This window comes from Malania oleifera, chromosome 1, assembly GCF_029873635.1.
Source record: "Malania oleifera isolate guangnan ecotype guangnan chromosome 1, ASM2987363v1, whole genome shotgun sequence".
Taxonomy (NCBI): domain Eukaryota; kingdom Viridiplantae; phylum Streptophyta; class Magnoliopsida; order Santalales; family Ximeniaceae; genus Malania; species Malania oleifera.
Window position 1 is genome coordinate 8008066 of NC_080417.1, and position 15378 is coordinate 8023443.

General features: G+C 36.3%; 1 protein-coding gene across 1 annotated transcript; it reads left to right on the forward strand.

Annotated features, from left to right (window-relative positions):
* Positions 1-2404: 2404 nt before the first annotated feature.
* Positions 2405-12965, forward strand: LOC131165621 (GTP-binding protein At3g49725, chloroplastic). Its single transcript, XM_058123571.1, has 13 exons — positions 2405-3054; positions 4009-4073; positions 4193-4255; positions 4372-4461; positions 4584-4696; positions 5353-5421; positions 10275-10419; positions 10495-10550; positions 10712-10762; positions 10882-10936; positions 11021-11077; positions 11726-11845; positions 12054-12965. Exons 1-13 carry the CDS (start codon positions 2601-2603, stop codon positions 12579-12581), a joined length of 1866 nt encoding a protein of 621 aa, XP_057979554.1. The 5' UTR covers positions 2405-2600; the 3' UTR covers positions 12582-12965.
* Positions 12966-15378: the final 2413 nt, after the last annotated feature.

The following is a 15378-nucleotide window of genomic DNA, read 5'->3' on the forward strand; positions in this document are numbered from 1 at the left end:
ATTTCATGATATTGAAACATAGCAGTTTCATAGTTTAAAGTAAAACATGATATGATAATATTTTTTTGAATCTTGACATAACGTGCATAATTACGCCATTTGCGCCGTCATATCATAACGTATAAATCATTGCACCGACGCCGACATATCATAACATATTAAACATGAAATTCTTGTACTGTTAAACATAATATTCTTAAAACCATAAATCATGTATTATTTTTATGGTTTTCCTGAAAACTATTATATCATGCTTATCTTGGAAACATCGTAATATTTTAGTATAACATAATTTTTATGAAAATATTATACTTATACCACACAAATGTAAGTAACCTTCTAAACTCATAATTTGTTTTGAAATCATATTTTCTTATAAAATATATTAAAACCATTTCCCTATTCAACAGCAGTATTCCCAAACATAGTTCTATAACATACGTATTTTTTTTTAAAAATAAATGTTGTATGACAATAAATAATTTCATGAAAAATGCTGACTTAATTATCCCCTTACCTGATTTACTGAGAAGCCCACAAAATTAACCAAACTTGCTCATGTGGTGTTCCCAATTCAACACCCTGAAATTCACATTTTCCCCACAAAACTCCAGTATTATCTCACCTAATACATTTTCCTCAGTCCAGAAATACTAAATACCTTATAAAACTTAAAGCAACCAACTTACCCAAATTTTGGGATAGTGCTCAAGTTGGCCTAACCAACAATATACTCCGACAGACTTGAAGAAAATCTTCTTAGGAGTAATGTGGCTGCTTCCGATCATCGAACGGGCAAAGAACGAAGCCAGAAATCTAAAGAGAAGGTAGAGGAGATGAAATTTTAGAGAGAGAAAGAGCTGACATGCAAATTTTCTCGCAGAAAAGTGTGATTTTGGCCTTATATAGAGTGCTGTCCACATGACCTCATCGACGAGCCATGACACCTCGTTGACAAGTCTAACAAGGAAGTTCATCGACGAGCACATAACCCTCGTCGACGAGTTTTAGGCCCTAAAATCAGCTATTTCGGTAAGTTCTCGTCGATGAGACACGTGTCCACGCTAACAAGCCCAAGTAGGCTGCTCGTTGACGAACACTCTAGGCTTTTTAACGAGACCCTGCTGAGTCCCCCTTAGAATTTTCCTTTTCTGTCATTTCTTTATTATTTAGTTACTATAATTTTTCGAATCTCTACAATTATTATTATTATTATTATTATTATTATTATTATTATTATTATTATTATTATTCTGGGTCTCTACATGTATAAGGCAATTATACATCTAACTTTCTTAATAAGCATTTGACAATTCCCCCCCCCCCCTAGGGGTGGCTCAAGTGGTAAATTCAAGGTTCTCTTAGTTAAATGACCAAAGTTTGAGTTTTGAAGGCTACAATTTTTCATTTGAGATAATATCTTAATATGTAGATGGAAAAGGGTAGAGAGGTGGACCTATTATCTTGGTGAATTAGTTGAGTGTACAAAGGGTCGTTTAAAAAAAAAAAACATTTGAGTGAGAGAGAGAAGAAGAAGAAGAAGAAGAAGAAGAAGAAGATCAAAAAAATAGACTAACAAAATTTCCCCGTTATGCCTTTAGAAGTACCATAATTATAATCTACAATACAACCCAAATACTTTGTTTTTCTTTTTTGGTAGGCAGTCTATATTGGGTTGAGTTGTGTTAAATGGGTTGGGTGATTCTATGAACAACCTTATAAAATTATTTACAAACCAACAATACTTTTATTGTTTGTTTAAAATCTAATGTTATTAACCAAGCTTAAAAAAGAACAAAAAATAGACTAGGTTGTCAAAAAAAAAAAAAAAGGGCGCTACCTTCCTTGAGATTTGAGGAGAATATATTGATCTCTTTTAAGGTTTTAAAATTTTGATGAATTTTATTTGAAGTTTGCAAAAAGACATAAGGTCACACTTTCCTTGATATTTAACAAAAAAGATGAGTTTATGGAAGGAATCATCATTTATAAATATCAGAAATCAAATATCAAGAAAAGCCTGTAACATTTTAAAGCTCTAGATAACTTTGCGGCTTTTTATCAAATGCTATAAAGATTTGAAAATTTAAAAATTTCAAAGGTCTACCATCTACATTATATATATATATATATATATATATATATATATATATTTATCAAACTTAAGAGAAGGACATAAAAAAAAATTTCTATGAAATCAATCCCAAAATTCATGGTAAAATTACCATTAAAAATCATAACTAAATATTATAATTTTTGAGAACCTAAATTTTATAATTGAAATTAAATTTATATAAAATTTTAAAAATATTAATCTAATCTTATATTATATTTTAAATAAATTCAAATAATTTCAAATTTAATATGGCTGGCTCAAATAGGATAGTTTATCGTTTGGGCCAGAGAGATTTGGGCTTCGCACATTCTCAAGATGTACTAGTCGACCCAACCGGCCATTAATACAACCACCAACGGCCCTAACCACTGCGGCTCACGAGCGAGCCTAGTACCTGTCCGGCGTCGGGTCTTCTTCCCCAACTGCAGTTCCTCAAAATTTCCAGAGCAAACAACGCAGCTGAACAGAGAGAAGGAAGGAGGAGATGCTCAGGGCCTTTTCCCTCCTGCGAACTCCACTAAGGTCATTCCCTCAATCCTTGACTTCAGTAGCCCAGTTTTCTTCGCATTTTTACAAGACTCGAATACCGTTCGGAGACCCCGTCGACCCACCGTATCCATTTCCCTTAAACCCTCCCTCTATTTCAATCTCCTCTTCGTCATTCTTGTACTCGCCGTCGCGACACAAACATGGAAGCTCATATGAAGACAAATCGTTGTACAATAAAGACTCGACGAGCCCTCCGAGGCTGTTGGTGGTGCAGCCTCGCCTCAGGGCCCAGACCCTTCTGCAGGCGAAGCTCGATGAAGCTCTGAACCTCGCGAATTCCCTTGAAGAACAGCGAGATGGCTACTTCGACACTGAATTTTGTGAGAAAGAGTTGCCCCCACACGTTGTTGTTCAAAACCCACTGGCCAGATCCCCTAAGGGTCACGCAGGTCTGATTTTGGTTCAAAGTTGTATGTGCCGTATGGTTTTGATTTTGAATTCGGGTAGTGATTTGATATGCTGTGTTAAATGTTGTCGCTGTCATCGATAATTTGAGATCAATTGACCCGTTATTTTTATTTTTATTTTTTTAAATTTCGGAATCGCTGCTTCAGGTTGAAATTTGACGTTTGCAGCTCAACTCCACTTAATTTGGATTGAGTGATTTGGAGAAAAAAGAACGGAAAGGAGAATCTCTGTGTCTGTATCTTCAAATAACTCGTTTGCATTGAACTTGAGGAGAGAAAAGGAGGGAGAGTAAACCTCTGATGATCCTCTTTTTGAATCTCTCCAGAAGTAGAGAGATTTGGATAGAGGATACTTTCTTGTAACATATATTTTCTAAAATACCTGAAATGCCTCGTCAATTTTAAAAGAGAACGAAAGTTTATGAACTCATTTAACAAATCAATTGTCAATTTGGCAAAATAATGTTAAATTCTTTCTTTCTCTTTAGCAGTTTAGTTATTCAAACAGCATGCGAACTAAATCACTCTCATTTCTCTTCATTTATCCTTGTTATCCAAACAATATAGGAGAGAAATCATTCTCTTTTCCTTTTGTCTCTGCATTAAAAGAAACCACTGTGTGTCTTGCTTTTCGGTTTGATATTGAAAGGTGAATTTTAAGGATTATGGTGTTAGTTTGCTTAATTTTATTCACTGTCAAGATAGCGCTCTCCTTTACCTCAAATGGTGTTGTAATTACATTTTGGAATAAATTGTACAGCCGTGGTAATTTGAATTTCATGGAAAGGAAAATTAATTACACAAGTTATTATGAGTGTTTACATAGGGGATTTCATAAAGAATGATATTGCCCATCACATTTATCTCATAATATTGATTGTGCTCAGTACATCAATGACATTGCTGATCTTTAATGTTTTGTCATTTGTGTTACAGATACATATTTTGGGCTGGGGACTGTAGAAACTGTTAAATGCCATCTAAACGTTGTGGAATCAAAGGTAAGGGGCCTTTACTATTTCTAAATTAATTTTTCTATCAAATGTTTGTTTCCATGTGAATTTATTGAAATTTGTAAAGCATACTTGTGAATTTAAATATTAACATATGGTTTTGACAGAGTGGATTAGATGCTGTTTTTGTAAATGCAATTTTGTCAGGTGTTCAACAACGCAATTTAGAGGCATGTTCATGATTTATTTTTAGTTTTGTTTCTTTTTGGACAAATTAACTCAAGTTTCTATTTCTCATATCTTTGTAAGGAAATTGATAGTTTTCCAATTTTGACTTAAATGGCAGAGGGGTTGGGGCAAGCCAGTTTTGGACCGTGTGGGCCTTATAATTGAGATATTCAATGCTCATGCTTATACTAAGGAAGCAAAGCTGCAGGTAATATGTTCAGTGTGATTTTAATGTGAGGAGTTATTCTTTCACTTTTTAAGTAGGTCTTCCACTAGAATTGTCCTCAGTAAGTACTGTAGCTACTTCTGTGGCGCTTTCTGCTTTTCCAGGCTGAATTAGCAGCTTTAATTTACAAGAAGTCTAGGCTTGTGCGCATACGTGGCCCCAATGGACGTTATACTTTTGGAGCTACCGGAGAAGCTGAAGTTGTAAGTGCCCGAGGGTGAGTTGCTTGCCTGAAGAAACAAATGCTAGGCCATAAATACAGTGGCATGCATGTTAGGAAAATCAAAGGGAAATTACAACAACAAAGCCTCAATGCCTCCCATTATGTGAGGTCAGCTGTGTCTGCTTGGTCCTATGCAACATAATCTGAAAGTTGTAGAGCTCTCAAATGAGAGGCAGAACACTTTGCTAATTTTTCCTAGTGCTTGTCAATTCACACATATGAACAAGCATTCAAGAAGTGACGTCTTAGGTTTATGGCCAAACAATGTAACAGTGCTGTAAAAATGCAACGCTCTTTAAGGTGACATGACTGCCTATGGTCTGAGGCACTAGGCTCCCTCATGAGTAAAATGAGGTGCTATTTTAAAATAATAGTTATAATAATTATTTAAAATTTGATTAATCCTCAAGTCATAAAATCACCATAAAAAGATTATCATTCAAAGGTCCTCATAATCTCACTAAATAAAGGCTCTCATTCAAAATATGTCTCATATCATTATATATGCATTTGTTTGTTGATAGTAGAGGCTGATTTGCCTCTATTTCTTTTTGTGTGCATTGTTCTGTGAGCATATGCATGTGTATTGTATTAATGAACTCATCATTGATTCTCTGAACATTTTTTATGTGTTTGGCTGCTGATTACAGGAGGGGAAGTGGTGGACGTGGTTTCATTAGTGGTGCTGGAGAAACAGAACTTCAGCTTCAACGTCGAAGGTGCAATCTATGATGCTATTTTAAGTTTCATTTCTAGTCAAGATATCCTGCTTACTTACCAGTTGTTTATATTTTCCGTGGGAGTTGTTGTTACTTGTTCCTCTATGAATGCTTATAATTTAAGAAACCAGAGATGCCTTTCTATTAGATGTTTGAGGTGCTCCTTGGTCATGGTGTTTACTTTTATTTGTTGTATCATTTCTTCTCTGTTATTTTGGATTTTTTAAAGTATTGTTGCCTTTAAACAGCATCCAGTTCATATGGGAAGCTAATTTAACTAATGATCCTAATCTTTTAAAAGTCTCCATGCCCTTGATAGAGTTATATAGGTAAGAGCTGTGAATGTTCTAGTCCATGTCAGCTGGAAATCTGTCATTTGACAGCTCATACTAATGTAGATGCTAATATGTAACCCATGACGTATGCTGCTAGTTGGTGTACAAACTAAATGTTTTCTCTTGAAGAATGTGGTGTTATTGTATTATGTGAAGAAATTCTTACTACTTTTTTGCCCAAAGAATATATGCAAGTATGCTCTTATTTTCCACGTGTTTGAAGATTCATTTTTAGGAATCATCTTGTATAAAGGGATCTCCAAACAAATAAAGGTGAAAATTATTTTACTATTGAATTGGGTCTTCTAATTTTTTGAAGCACATTGGATTGCTTGTGTTGGAGTTTTGCACATAATAGTCTTTGATACACACACACACATAAGAAGAAGAAGAAGAAGAAGAAGCCTCAAGTCCCACTAAATGGTGGGGTGGCTATATGAATTCACATGGTCAAGTTCATTTTCCTCAACTAAATTAAAAGTTGTTAAATCCTTCCTCACAACCTCATTAAAAATTATTTTAGGTCCGCCCCTACTTCTTCTAGTACCGTTGACAATAACTAGCTCACTCCTTCTCATTGGTGCAGTATTTGGTCTTCGTTTTAAATGCTCAAACCATTTAAGTCACCCCTTTCGTATCTTATCTTTTACTGGTGCTATTCCTAGCTGTTTGCAAATATGTTCATTCCTTAATTTGTACTTTAATGTTTAATCTCTCATCCATCTTAGCATTAACATTTTGACAACTTTTACTTTTTGAATATGTTGTTCCTTAATTACCCAACATTCTGGTCCATATAACATGGTTGGTCTTATAGCCATCCTATATAAATTTCCTTTTATAAAGAAAGTTCGTAGAGGGGTATTCGCAGAGAACGAATCCTATGATAGAACTATTGAAGAAGGGTCATGGGTGGAACTAGATGAGGAAGGGCTAGGGAGCCTTTGATGACTTGAAGGAAGCCATGATGAGAGATCCAGTACCTGCTCTTTGGGATGTCATGAAATCTTTCGAGGTGCAAACAAATGCATTCACCCTTGGAGGAGTCTTTTTACAAGAGGGACATCCTGTTGCGTACGAGAGCCATAAGCTTAGTGAAACAGAGCGGAATTACACAGATCAAGAGAAGAAGATGCTAGCGGTGATAAATTGTCTCCGCGTGTGGAGGCATTACTTACTTGGGTCAAGGTTTCTGGTGAAAACAAATAACTCGTGAGTTAGTCATTTCTTCACACAGTCGAAGTTGACACCCAGGACTTGCAGATGGTAGCACACTTGACTATAAGTACTGTTACCACGACGATGCAGGAGCACATCAAGGAGAACTTAGCCAAAGATCCAATTATGTAGAGCCTAATGAAGCTGACCAAAGAGGGGAACACATGTCAATTTTGTATGGAAGACAGTTTGTTGATGACCCATGGTAGCTGGCCCTTTCTGCCACGAGCTGGTGATCTGAGGAAGACACTGTTGAGAGAGTGTCATGATACCATGTGGGTCGGACATCCAAGATAGTAACACACTTTGGCCTTATTAAAGTAGAGGTATTATTGGCCACACATGCGTGATGATGTGGTTGATTATACCTGAACTTGTCTCACTTGCCAACAAGACAAGATGTAGTGGAGGAAGATTGCAGGGCAAGGGTTGTTGGAGTCCCTACCAGTACCATCCAAACCATGGGAAAGTGTCTCACTAGACTTCATTACCAACTTGCCCAGAGTGGGAGATGCAGGGTCTATACTTGTGGTTATAGACAGATTTTCGTGGTATGCTACATTTATAACCACACCAAAGTACTGTTCGGTAGAGGAGACAACACAAACCCCAACTTTCGGAAGGGATGCATTTATTAGATAAAAAGTCGACGCGGGCTTTGCCCGTTGCTCTGATACCATGTTAGATTAACACTTTACCTAAAAGTTTAAGTTGTTGGATTATGAGTCAACAATGTATATCAAGCTTTAACACTCCCCCACACGTGCAGTCCGATAGAACGTGGAAAGCTAAACACACAATAAATTTTTAAATACCACAGAATAAATGCGGGCGACGAGCCTAGAACCCAGGACCTCTTGGTAACTAACTCTGATACCATGTTAGATTACCACTTTACCTAAAAGTTTAAATTGTTAGGTTGTGGGCGAACAATGTATATAAAACTTTAACAAGATTTAACTTTTGACGGAATCCTATGATCACACAACAGCTCGAAGCAGTCCTCCATTTCACCCAACTTGCTTTAACTCTATGTAGTATGTACTACATCCTTTTAAATTTTTCATTCTACTTGCATAATGGATCCCGAATACCAGAATCTACTAGTGTTGTTGATTTCTTGATTATCAAGTTTAGTCTTATCTTCAATATCTTGTCTCTACTAATCTTAAAAACTCTAGACTCTAAGGTTGTTCTCCAAAGTTTTAGCTTAGGTTCTACCTTGCTACTACTTTCATCAATCAAAGCAATATCATCTACGAACAACATACACCATGGGATCTCATTTTGGATACTTCTTGTGAGTTCATAAATCATTAGAGCAAAAAGATAAGTGCTCAAAATTGAACCTTGGTGTGCCCTTATTGTGAATATTCTCTTGGCTCTCCATCTATAGTCTTAACGCTAGTTGTTCCTTTATTATATATATATATCCTTATTGACATCAGCATACCTACTACATGTTTTGTTCTTTTCTAGGATCCATTAAAGTACTTCTCTAGGTACTCTACCTTAAGTTTTCTCTAAGTTGATAAAAACTGTTTGTAAATCCCTCCTTTTTTCCTTGAACTTTTCCATTAACCTTCTTAGAAGATAGTTAATTTTTGTTATTGATCTCCCAGGCATAAAGTCAAATTAATTCTTTGAGACCCTCAATTCTATTATTTTATTCTCTGTTCAATTACCCTTTCCTACAATTTCATTGTACGATTTATAAGTTTAATTCCGTGATAGTTATTGTTAGAATACCACTTTACCTAAAAGCTTAAGCTGTTAGGTTGTGGGCCAATATATATCAGGCCTTAACAATTATTGCAGTTTTGAATATCACTTTTCTTTTTGTATATAGGTATTAATGTGCATTCCCTCCATTCCCTTGACATTTTCTTAATTTTTATATAGTGTTGAATAGGATAATTATCCATACACTTCCTTTATCTCCTAGACATTTCCAAGCTTCAATTGGAGGCTTTTCATCTTCATCAAAGCCATCTTCACTTTTTTGACTCTAATTTTGTGAATAAATATCAAATTTTTAGTCTATTTCCCCATTTGTAACTTGGAGGTTTAAGCTTTCAACTTGGTTTTCATTAAACGACTTATTAAAGTATCTTCGCCACATTTTTTTTATGTCTTCCTCTTTAACCAAGACATTATCATTCTCATATTTTATACATTTTACATTGCCTAAATCCATGCATTTCTCCTCTAGCTCTAGCTAATTTAACTATGTTTCTTTTCTCTTCTTTTGTATATAATCTAGTGTATAAATTATCATAAGCTTTATAAGTAGCTTCACTAATGGTTTTTATTTATTTATTTATTTATTTGCCTTTTTTCTTGCTTCTTTATACTTTCCAAAAGTTTTCTATATTTCTACTATTTAATGTTTTATAACAAATTCTTTTTGTCGTTACGACTTTTTGGACATCTTGATTCTACCACTAGCTTTCTTTGTTGCCTGAGAAAAATCTTCCTGTGGATTTGCCTAAGATCTCTATTAGATTACCACTTTACCTAAAAGCTTAGGTTGTTAGGTTGTGAGCAAACAATGTATATCAAGCTTTAGCACTCCCTCGCACGTGTAGCCCGATAGTTTGTTGAGAAATAAACACTCAATAGATAATGCCTATTATAGGGAATACAATAATTTTTTAAAGATTACACCATAGCCGCAAGCAACAAGACTAGAATGTATATCAAGCTTTAACAATCTCTTTTGTTATCCTTTTATACTGTTAGCCATTTTATTCCACAAAGTGCCCTATTGCCCACTCACCCTCTTTGATCATTTCATTTTCAAATCTTACTATATTTTCTCCATTGTGTGTGTGTGTGTCTATATATATATATTTGCATGTAATGGGATAAGAAATGTGCTGCTCTATCCTTTGATCCTTCCATAGCTAGGTTTTTGTGCTACTGTGAATTAGATCAGAAATCCAGGAGTGTGTGCTCTGGATGAATAAAAGAGATTACTTAATTCTGTCCATAATCCTGTAACTTTCTTGTTTCTAATAAGCTGCTTTGGTTCTTTATTCACTTTTGAAATTGTACACGCTTGATGCTCCTTTGGAAAGGTATTTGACATTCCATAACTTTATATATATTGTTGGTTTCTTTGCTGCATTCCCGGATATTGTTGTTTGCACATGGCATGCTAGTACTTCATGTATGACTGTAGTATGTTTCTACTGAATGCAAAAATTTTGAAGAGCTAGATACCCATTTTGTTGTCTATGTTTTAATTATCGTGACATCCATGTATGCTCGTATTCACTTTAATGCCATTCATTACAGAATTTTAGAACGGCGAAATCGTTTGTTGTCCCAGATTGAAGAGGTTCGTCGTACCAGAGCTTTGCAGCGAGCTGCTCGCAGGAGGCATGGGAGCTCAGATGGTCGAAGTCTAGCAACTGTTGCTGTTGTGGGGTACACAAATGCTGTAGGTGGCTGGATGTTTAAGCATACCTTTGTTTGCCACGCAAGAACCTAATATAGTTTCTACATTTCTTTACAGGGTAAATCCACATTAGTTAGTGCACTGTCGGATACTTATATGTACAGCGATGATCGGTAATTCCATCTTTAAAATGCCTTATCCTAATTAAAAAAGATCAGAGATTTTTCATTAGAGTTTCCCTCAGCTTGGGGGAAAAAAGAAAAGGGCATAGGATTTGTCCTGGCATAGAAGTATTGTAGAATTTCATTTCTGTGCTAAATTCCAATTTATGCAGATTGTTTGCAACTGTTGATCCTAGATTAAGAAGTGTTGTTCTTCCTTCAGGGTAAGCTGATTAGAGATTAGTTCCATTTCTTTTTCTTTGTATTACATTGTAACAACTACAGTTTTAGGGTGACAATCAAGTATATTTTCCACTGATCCGGTTGAGTGGGTGATGTATAGGAGGAAAGTGCTTCTTAGTGATACAGTGGGGTTTATATCAGATTTGCCTGTACAGGTAAACTGAAATTTGTAATAGTTTTCTTCATTTACAAATTGTTGTTTCTATTTTCCTTCATTTCTGTTGCAATTTTGTTTGTAGCTAGTAGAAGCATTTCATGCAACTTTGGAAGAAGTGGTGGAAGCTGACCTCCTCGTGGTATGAATTTTTCATCTGCCCTTTCTTTTGCTGGATTCAAAGTATTTTTGCTTCTCTAAGCTGCCATTATAACTTGATTGTTTGCAGTTTGCAATCTCCTCTCCTTTACATAAGAGAAAAATTAAGTAGAATCTAGCAACAGGAAATGGTGCATAACCCTTTATGAGGAAGACAGAAGATAACGACGCATAATCATGTGTGTTAATTGCTTTGATAGATGTGATGACCATGTAAATCTTCCTCCATATTCCTAGTTAGCTACCTGATGGTCTATGTCCTTCAGTGTTGGATAGAAAGTCCCTCCCTTCCTCTCTCTCTCTCTCTCTCTCTCTCTCTCTCTCTCTCTATGTAATGAAAGTGTAGGGAGGTTGTTTACTTCTATGTCTCAAATATCTTATTTTGGCTATAGCCCAAAAAAGGGAGAAGAAGGGCTGTGCAATTAGGGTCCTCTTGGCTTTGGCATTCCAAAAGAAAATGCACAAACTACTTGGCCAAGAGATTGGCCATTAGCATGTATGGGAATGAACTTGTTTACTATTCAAAATATTTCATAAAAGATGACTCTTGATGCTTCTGCGAATTGTGTAGTTGTAGCAAATTTGACTCTCTATGTTTATATGTAATAGTTTTACTTAAAAATCTTTGCAGCATGTAATAGACTCCAGTGCCCCGAATCTGGATGAGCAACGGGCAGCCGTGTTGCAAGTTCTAGATCAGATAGGAGTCTCTGAAGACAAGATCCAGAGTATGATTGAAGTCTGGAACAAGGTATGTGTTCTCTTCCCCCCTGCTCCCTCTTAATTCCTATCCTGGTTTTGCATAGATTCTTTGGGTTGTCTAGGAAACCCTGTTTCCTTTTTTGAGGCAATCTTTTCCTGTCTTTCTCTTCTCCTATCACCACTTGGAAGTGGGGGAAAGGGAGGAAAAAAAATAAAAAATAGAATATGATATCTCCCAAACTTTGCGACATGATCAGATAGATCTTCAAGAAGAGGGGATATGCACGGATGAATATGTAGACTATGGTGAAGATGATGAAGCTGGCAACTACTCAGGTGCAGAAGCCAATGATGCAACATCTGAGCTATCACCTGGGGAAACTGTTGATGATGAAGATAATGATAATACTGCATCTGATTCATGGGGAGATGTAATAGAGACCATGGGTGGCCAGCAGGGTGATGATTCTGAGAGCTGGCTGTCAACAGGAGATGACCAAGAGATTGTGGATGACCAAGGGGATTCCTCTCTGTGTTGGAAGACAACAGATGACAAGGAAAGTCAGTACTCTGAAGATGGAAGAATGATTGAAAAAGTTTGCCATTCTCAACCTGAACCTGTTCCACATATCAAAACATCTGCTATAATGGGTGTTGGCTTGCAAGAGCTGTTAACACTCATTGATGAGAAACTGGAGAATGAGAAAGCATCAAAAACGGGTGTCTTTGATAAAAAATGGAGGCCGCCTCAAACAAAAGATACTGGTATAGTGGTTGAACAGTAGAACCTATTATGAAATCCATAAATAGCTAGCTTTGAAGTGCTACACTTAAGCTAGTTGGAGGCCCGTTGATAAGCATACTTGTTGACCATGGAGGAAACTCTTCCTTCGCCTTCATGGCTTTCATCTATTGCTGAGGGGTGCATGGCTTGGAAGAGAAGGGAATATTTTGCAAGGAAAAATTAAGTTGCCGTTGTGCTAGGTTATGAGTTTTCTCCTCAACTCAGTATTCTGGTGTGTTCTGGATCGTACTCAACCTTGAATTTTTGAAAAAATTTTCCAAGAAATTTTGACAATGTATTTCTGTGGTCTCTGGCTATTTGAATTTCATCTAGTGATTTGGATGCTTGTATAAATGAATGAAATATGTGTCATTTCATTAAACTATTTTCAGGGTGTGATCTGCATTCAAATGCATATATTTTGCTTGTCTATAGGAGTTTGTACATGAGGATGCAAAAGAGCTCGGCAGCTGCCTGCTGGATAAAATAAGTGGTTAGCATTTCTTGCTTGTTATAGTCCTTTTTTTAGAGTTTATTGACCGCCCAACTTGTGAGATTAAAAATGACACATGGAACTTTTGATAAATGGCAATTGATGTGTCACTGACATATTGGATTCTGGTGCTCTCATTATGCTTAAAAGATAGAATTGAATGGAAGCAGTATTTTATTCTCTTTTAACCCATCCAAAAAATTGCTTGATGCTTTTTTAATAATACTTACATGAGGGCATCTGAACAAAAATTCACATCTTGCAGACGTATGCATTTCATCTGAATAAACACGCCCTGTTCTCAACTTGAGCACATCTACAACCACCTTCTGATCCAGGGGATATTTTGTAGCTTGACATAACTTCCTGTTGGCAGCATCATAAGCTCTGTGGTTGTACCCTTGTATCAACTTCTTCACTCAAGAAAGAATGCATTCTATCCAGCATAGAGTATACATTGTTCCAGTCAGGGTGTACTGAATCTCCTCCACAAAATGCTTGTGTTTTTCCATTCATCTGTATATGACTGTACCCTGGAACTTCCTCCTCTCCTTTCTCCAAATGGACTGTATTTTAGACATCTTATCCCATCCCTTGCAACTTACATATAAATTAGCCAAGGGTACGTAATAATCTGTGTTTTGAGGGTCTATTTCAAGCAATCGCCTGCATGAAAACTCACCAACTCTAACATCCCACCCCCACACACCACCCCCCCCCCCCCCCCCTCTGAACCCTGCAAGGAGACAACAATGCTCCCCACACATTTGCATCAGCCTTAACTCTTGGGTAAGTTCCCATGCTTCGTCTATGAGTTCTGCCCCGGGTAAGAAGGTCAACCATGCGAGCATAATGCTTTATCTTAGGCACCATACCATACATTCTTATCATCGAGTCAAAACATGCCTTGCCTTCTGCGATGAGGCCTGAGTGATTGCAAGCAGAAAATATGCTGAGGAATGCCATTTCATCAGGCAAAAACCCTTCTTCTTTCATCAGCTCAAAAGAATTAAGAGTGCCTTTTGACCAAGCCCATGATACCCATAACCTGCAATTCATTGCGCTCCATGCAATGATATTTTAAACTTCAATCTCATTAAAAATCCTTTATGCTGCTCTTATACCACCAGATTTTGCATACATATTAATTGGGCTCGACGCAACCAGCATTTCGGTGCTAGATCCTACTCGAATAAGGTAACTACGGATCATTTCCCCACAGTTCAGTGAACCTAGCTGGGCACAAGCTTGAAGAACACCAATTTCTATAATGGCATCCGGGTTTAGTTCTCCTTATTTACTTAAATTCTATTTTACAACATATTAAGTGCTTAATGACCAAAATAACTAAAAACAAATCCAGCACTTAGACTCGAAGGCAGTTTGAATTGAATTTAAAACTCTCACAAGTTCAAAAGTGCATTTAACATTCAACTACCAATACTTAGTTTTATCATTAAAGCTAACTTAATCATCATTAGAGTCAAGGGAAAGACTTGTAAGGGATGATTTATCCAAGTTATTAGAAACAAGCCTAGGTTTCACTAGAACAAATGAGGCCTCAAATCCTACTGACACATCTCCAATTCAACCCACTTAATCCTATGAGTATGAATCTCATCAGATCACTTGGAGATAAGCTTGTATATCTTATGATTCCTATTTGATAAAAAAATCAAACTTCTTTTGAGGGATAATGTGAATTTAAGTTGGTAGATGTTGGATTGGTTGTAATGAACTCGTTATGTCAATTCTCATCCAAAGTACAAGGATAGCGATAGTAAGAACCATATAAATTGTAGGAGAGAGAAAAGAGAGACCCAAAAAGACTTGGATCAAAAGAGGTAAGGAGGAAGGGAAGAAACTAAGGAGAGAAGAAAGTAACAAAGAAAGATATAAAGAGATAAGAGGGGTGAAAGACACTAGAGTTTGTTTAATGCCGACTATTGTGTGACATTTGTTGAGTTGAATTGGAGATCCTCTTATAATAATTATTGCACTTATTTATACCATTTTTCAGTTCAAACCTATATTAATTTTACGGTCACAAGTATAAATTTAAAATAATAAATCCTAATAAAAAAAACCTAAAAACATTTAAAGCCAAATCATAAATTAGGACTGTTTCATAACATTAAAAATCTAACTTATTATAGTTGACATGTTTGTCCGATAATTAATTGCCTTGTCGCTTGATGATGGGGCAACCTTTGCCTGATACCTTGAGTAATCGCTACATGGTAATGGACGAACTTTGCCTGATGATTTATATGGCCATTGTCACCTACTGACTACGTGTTCTCTG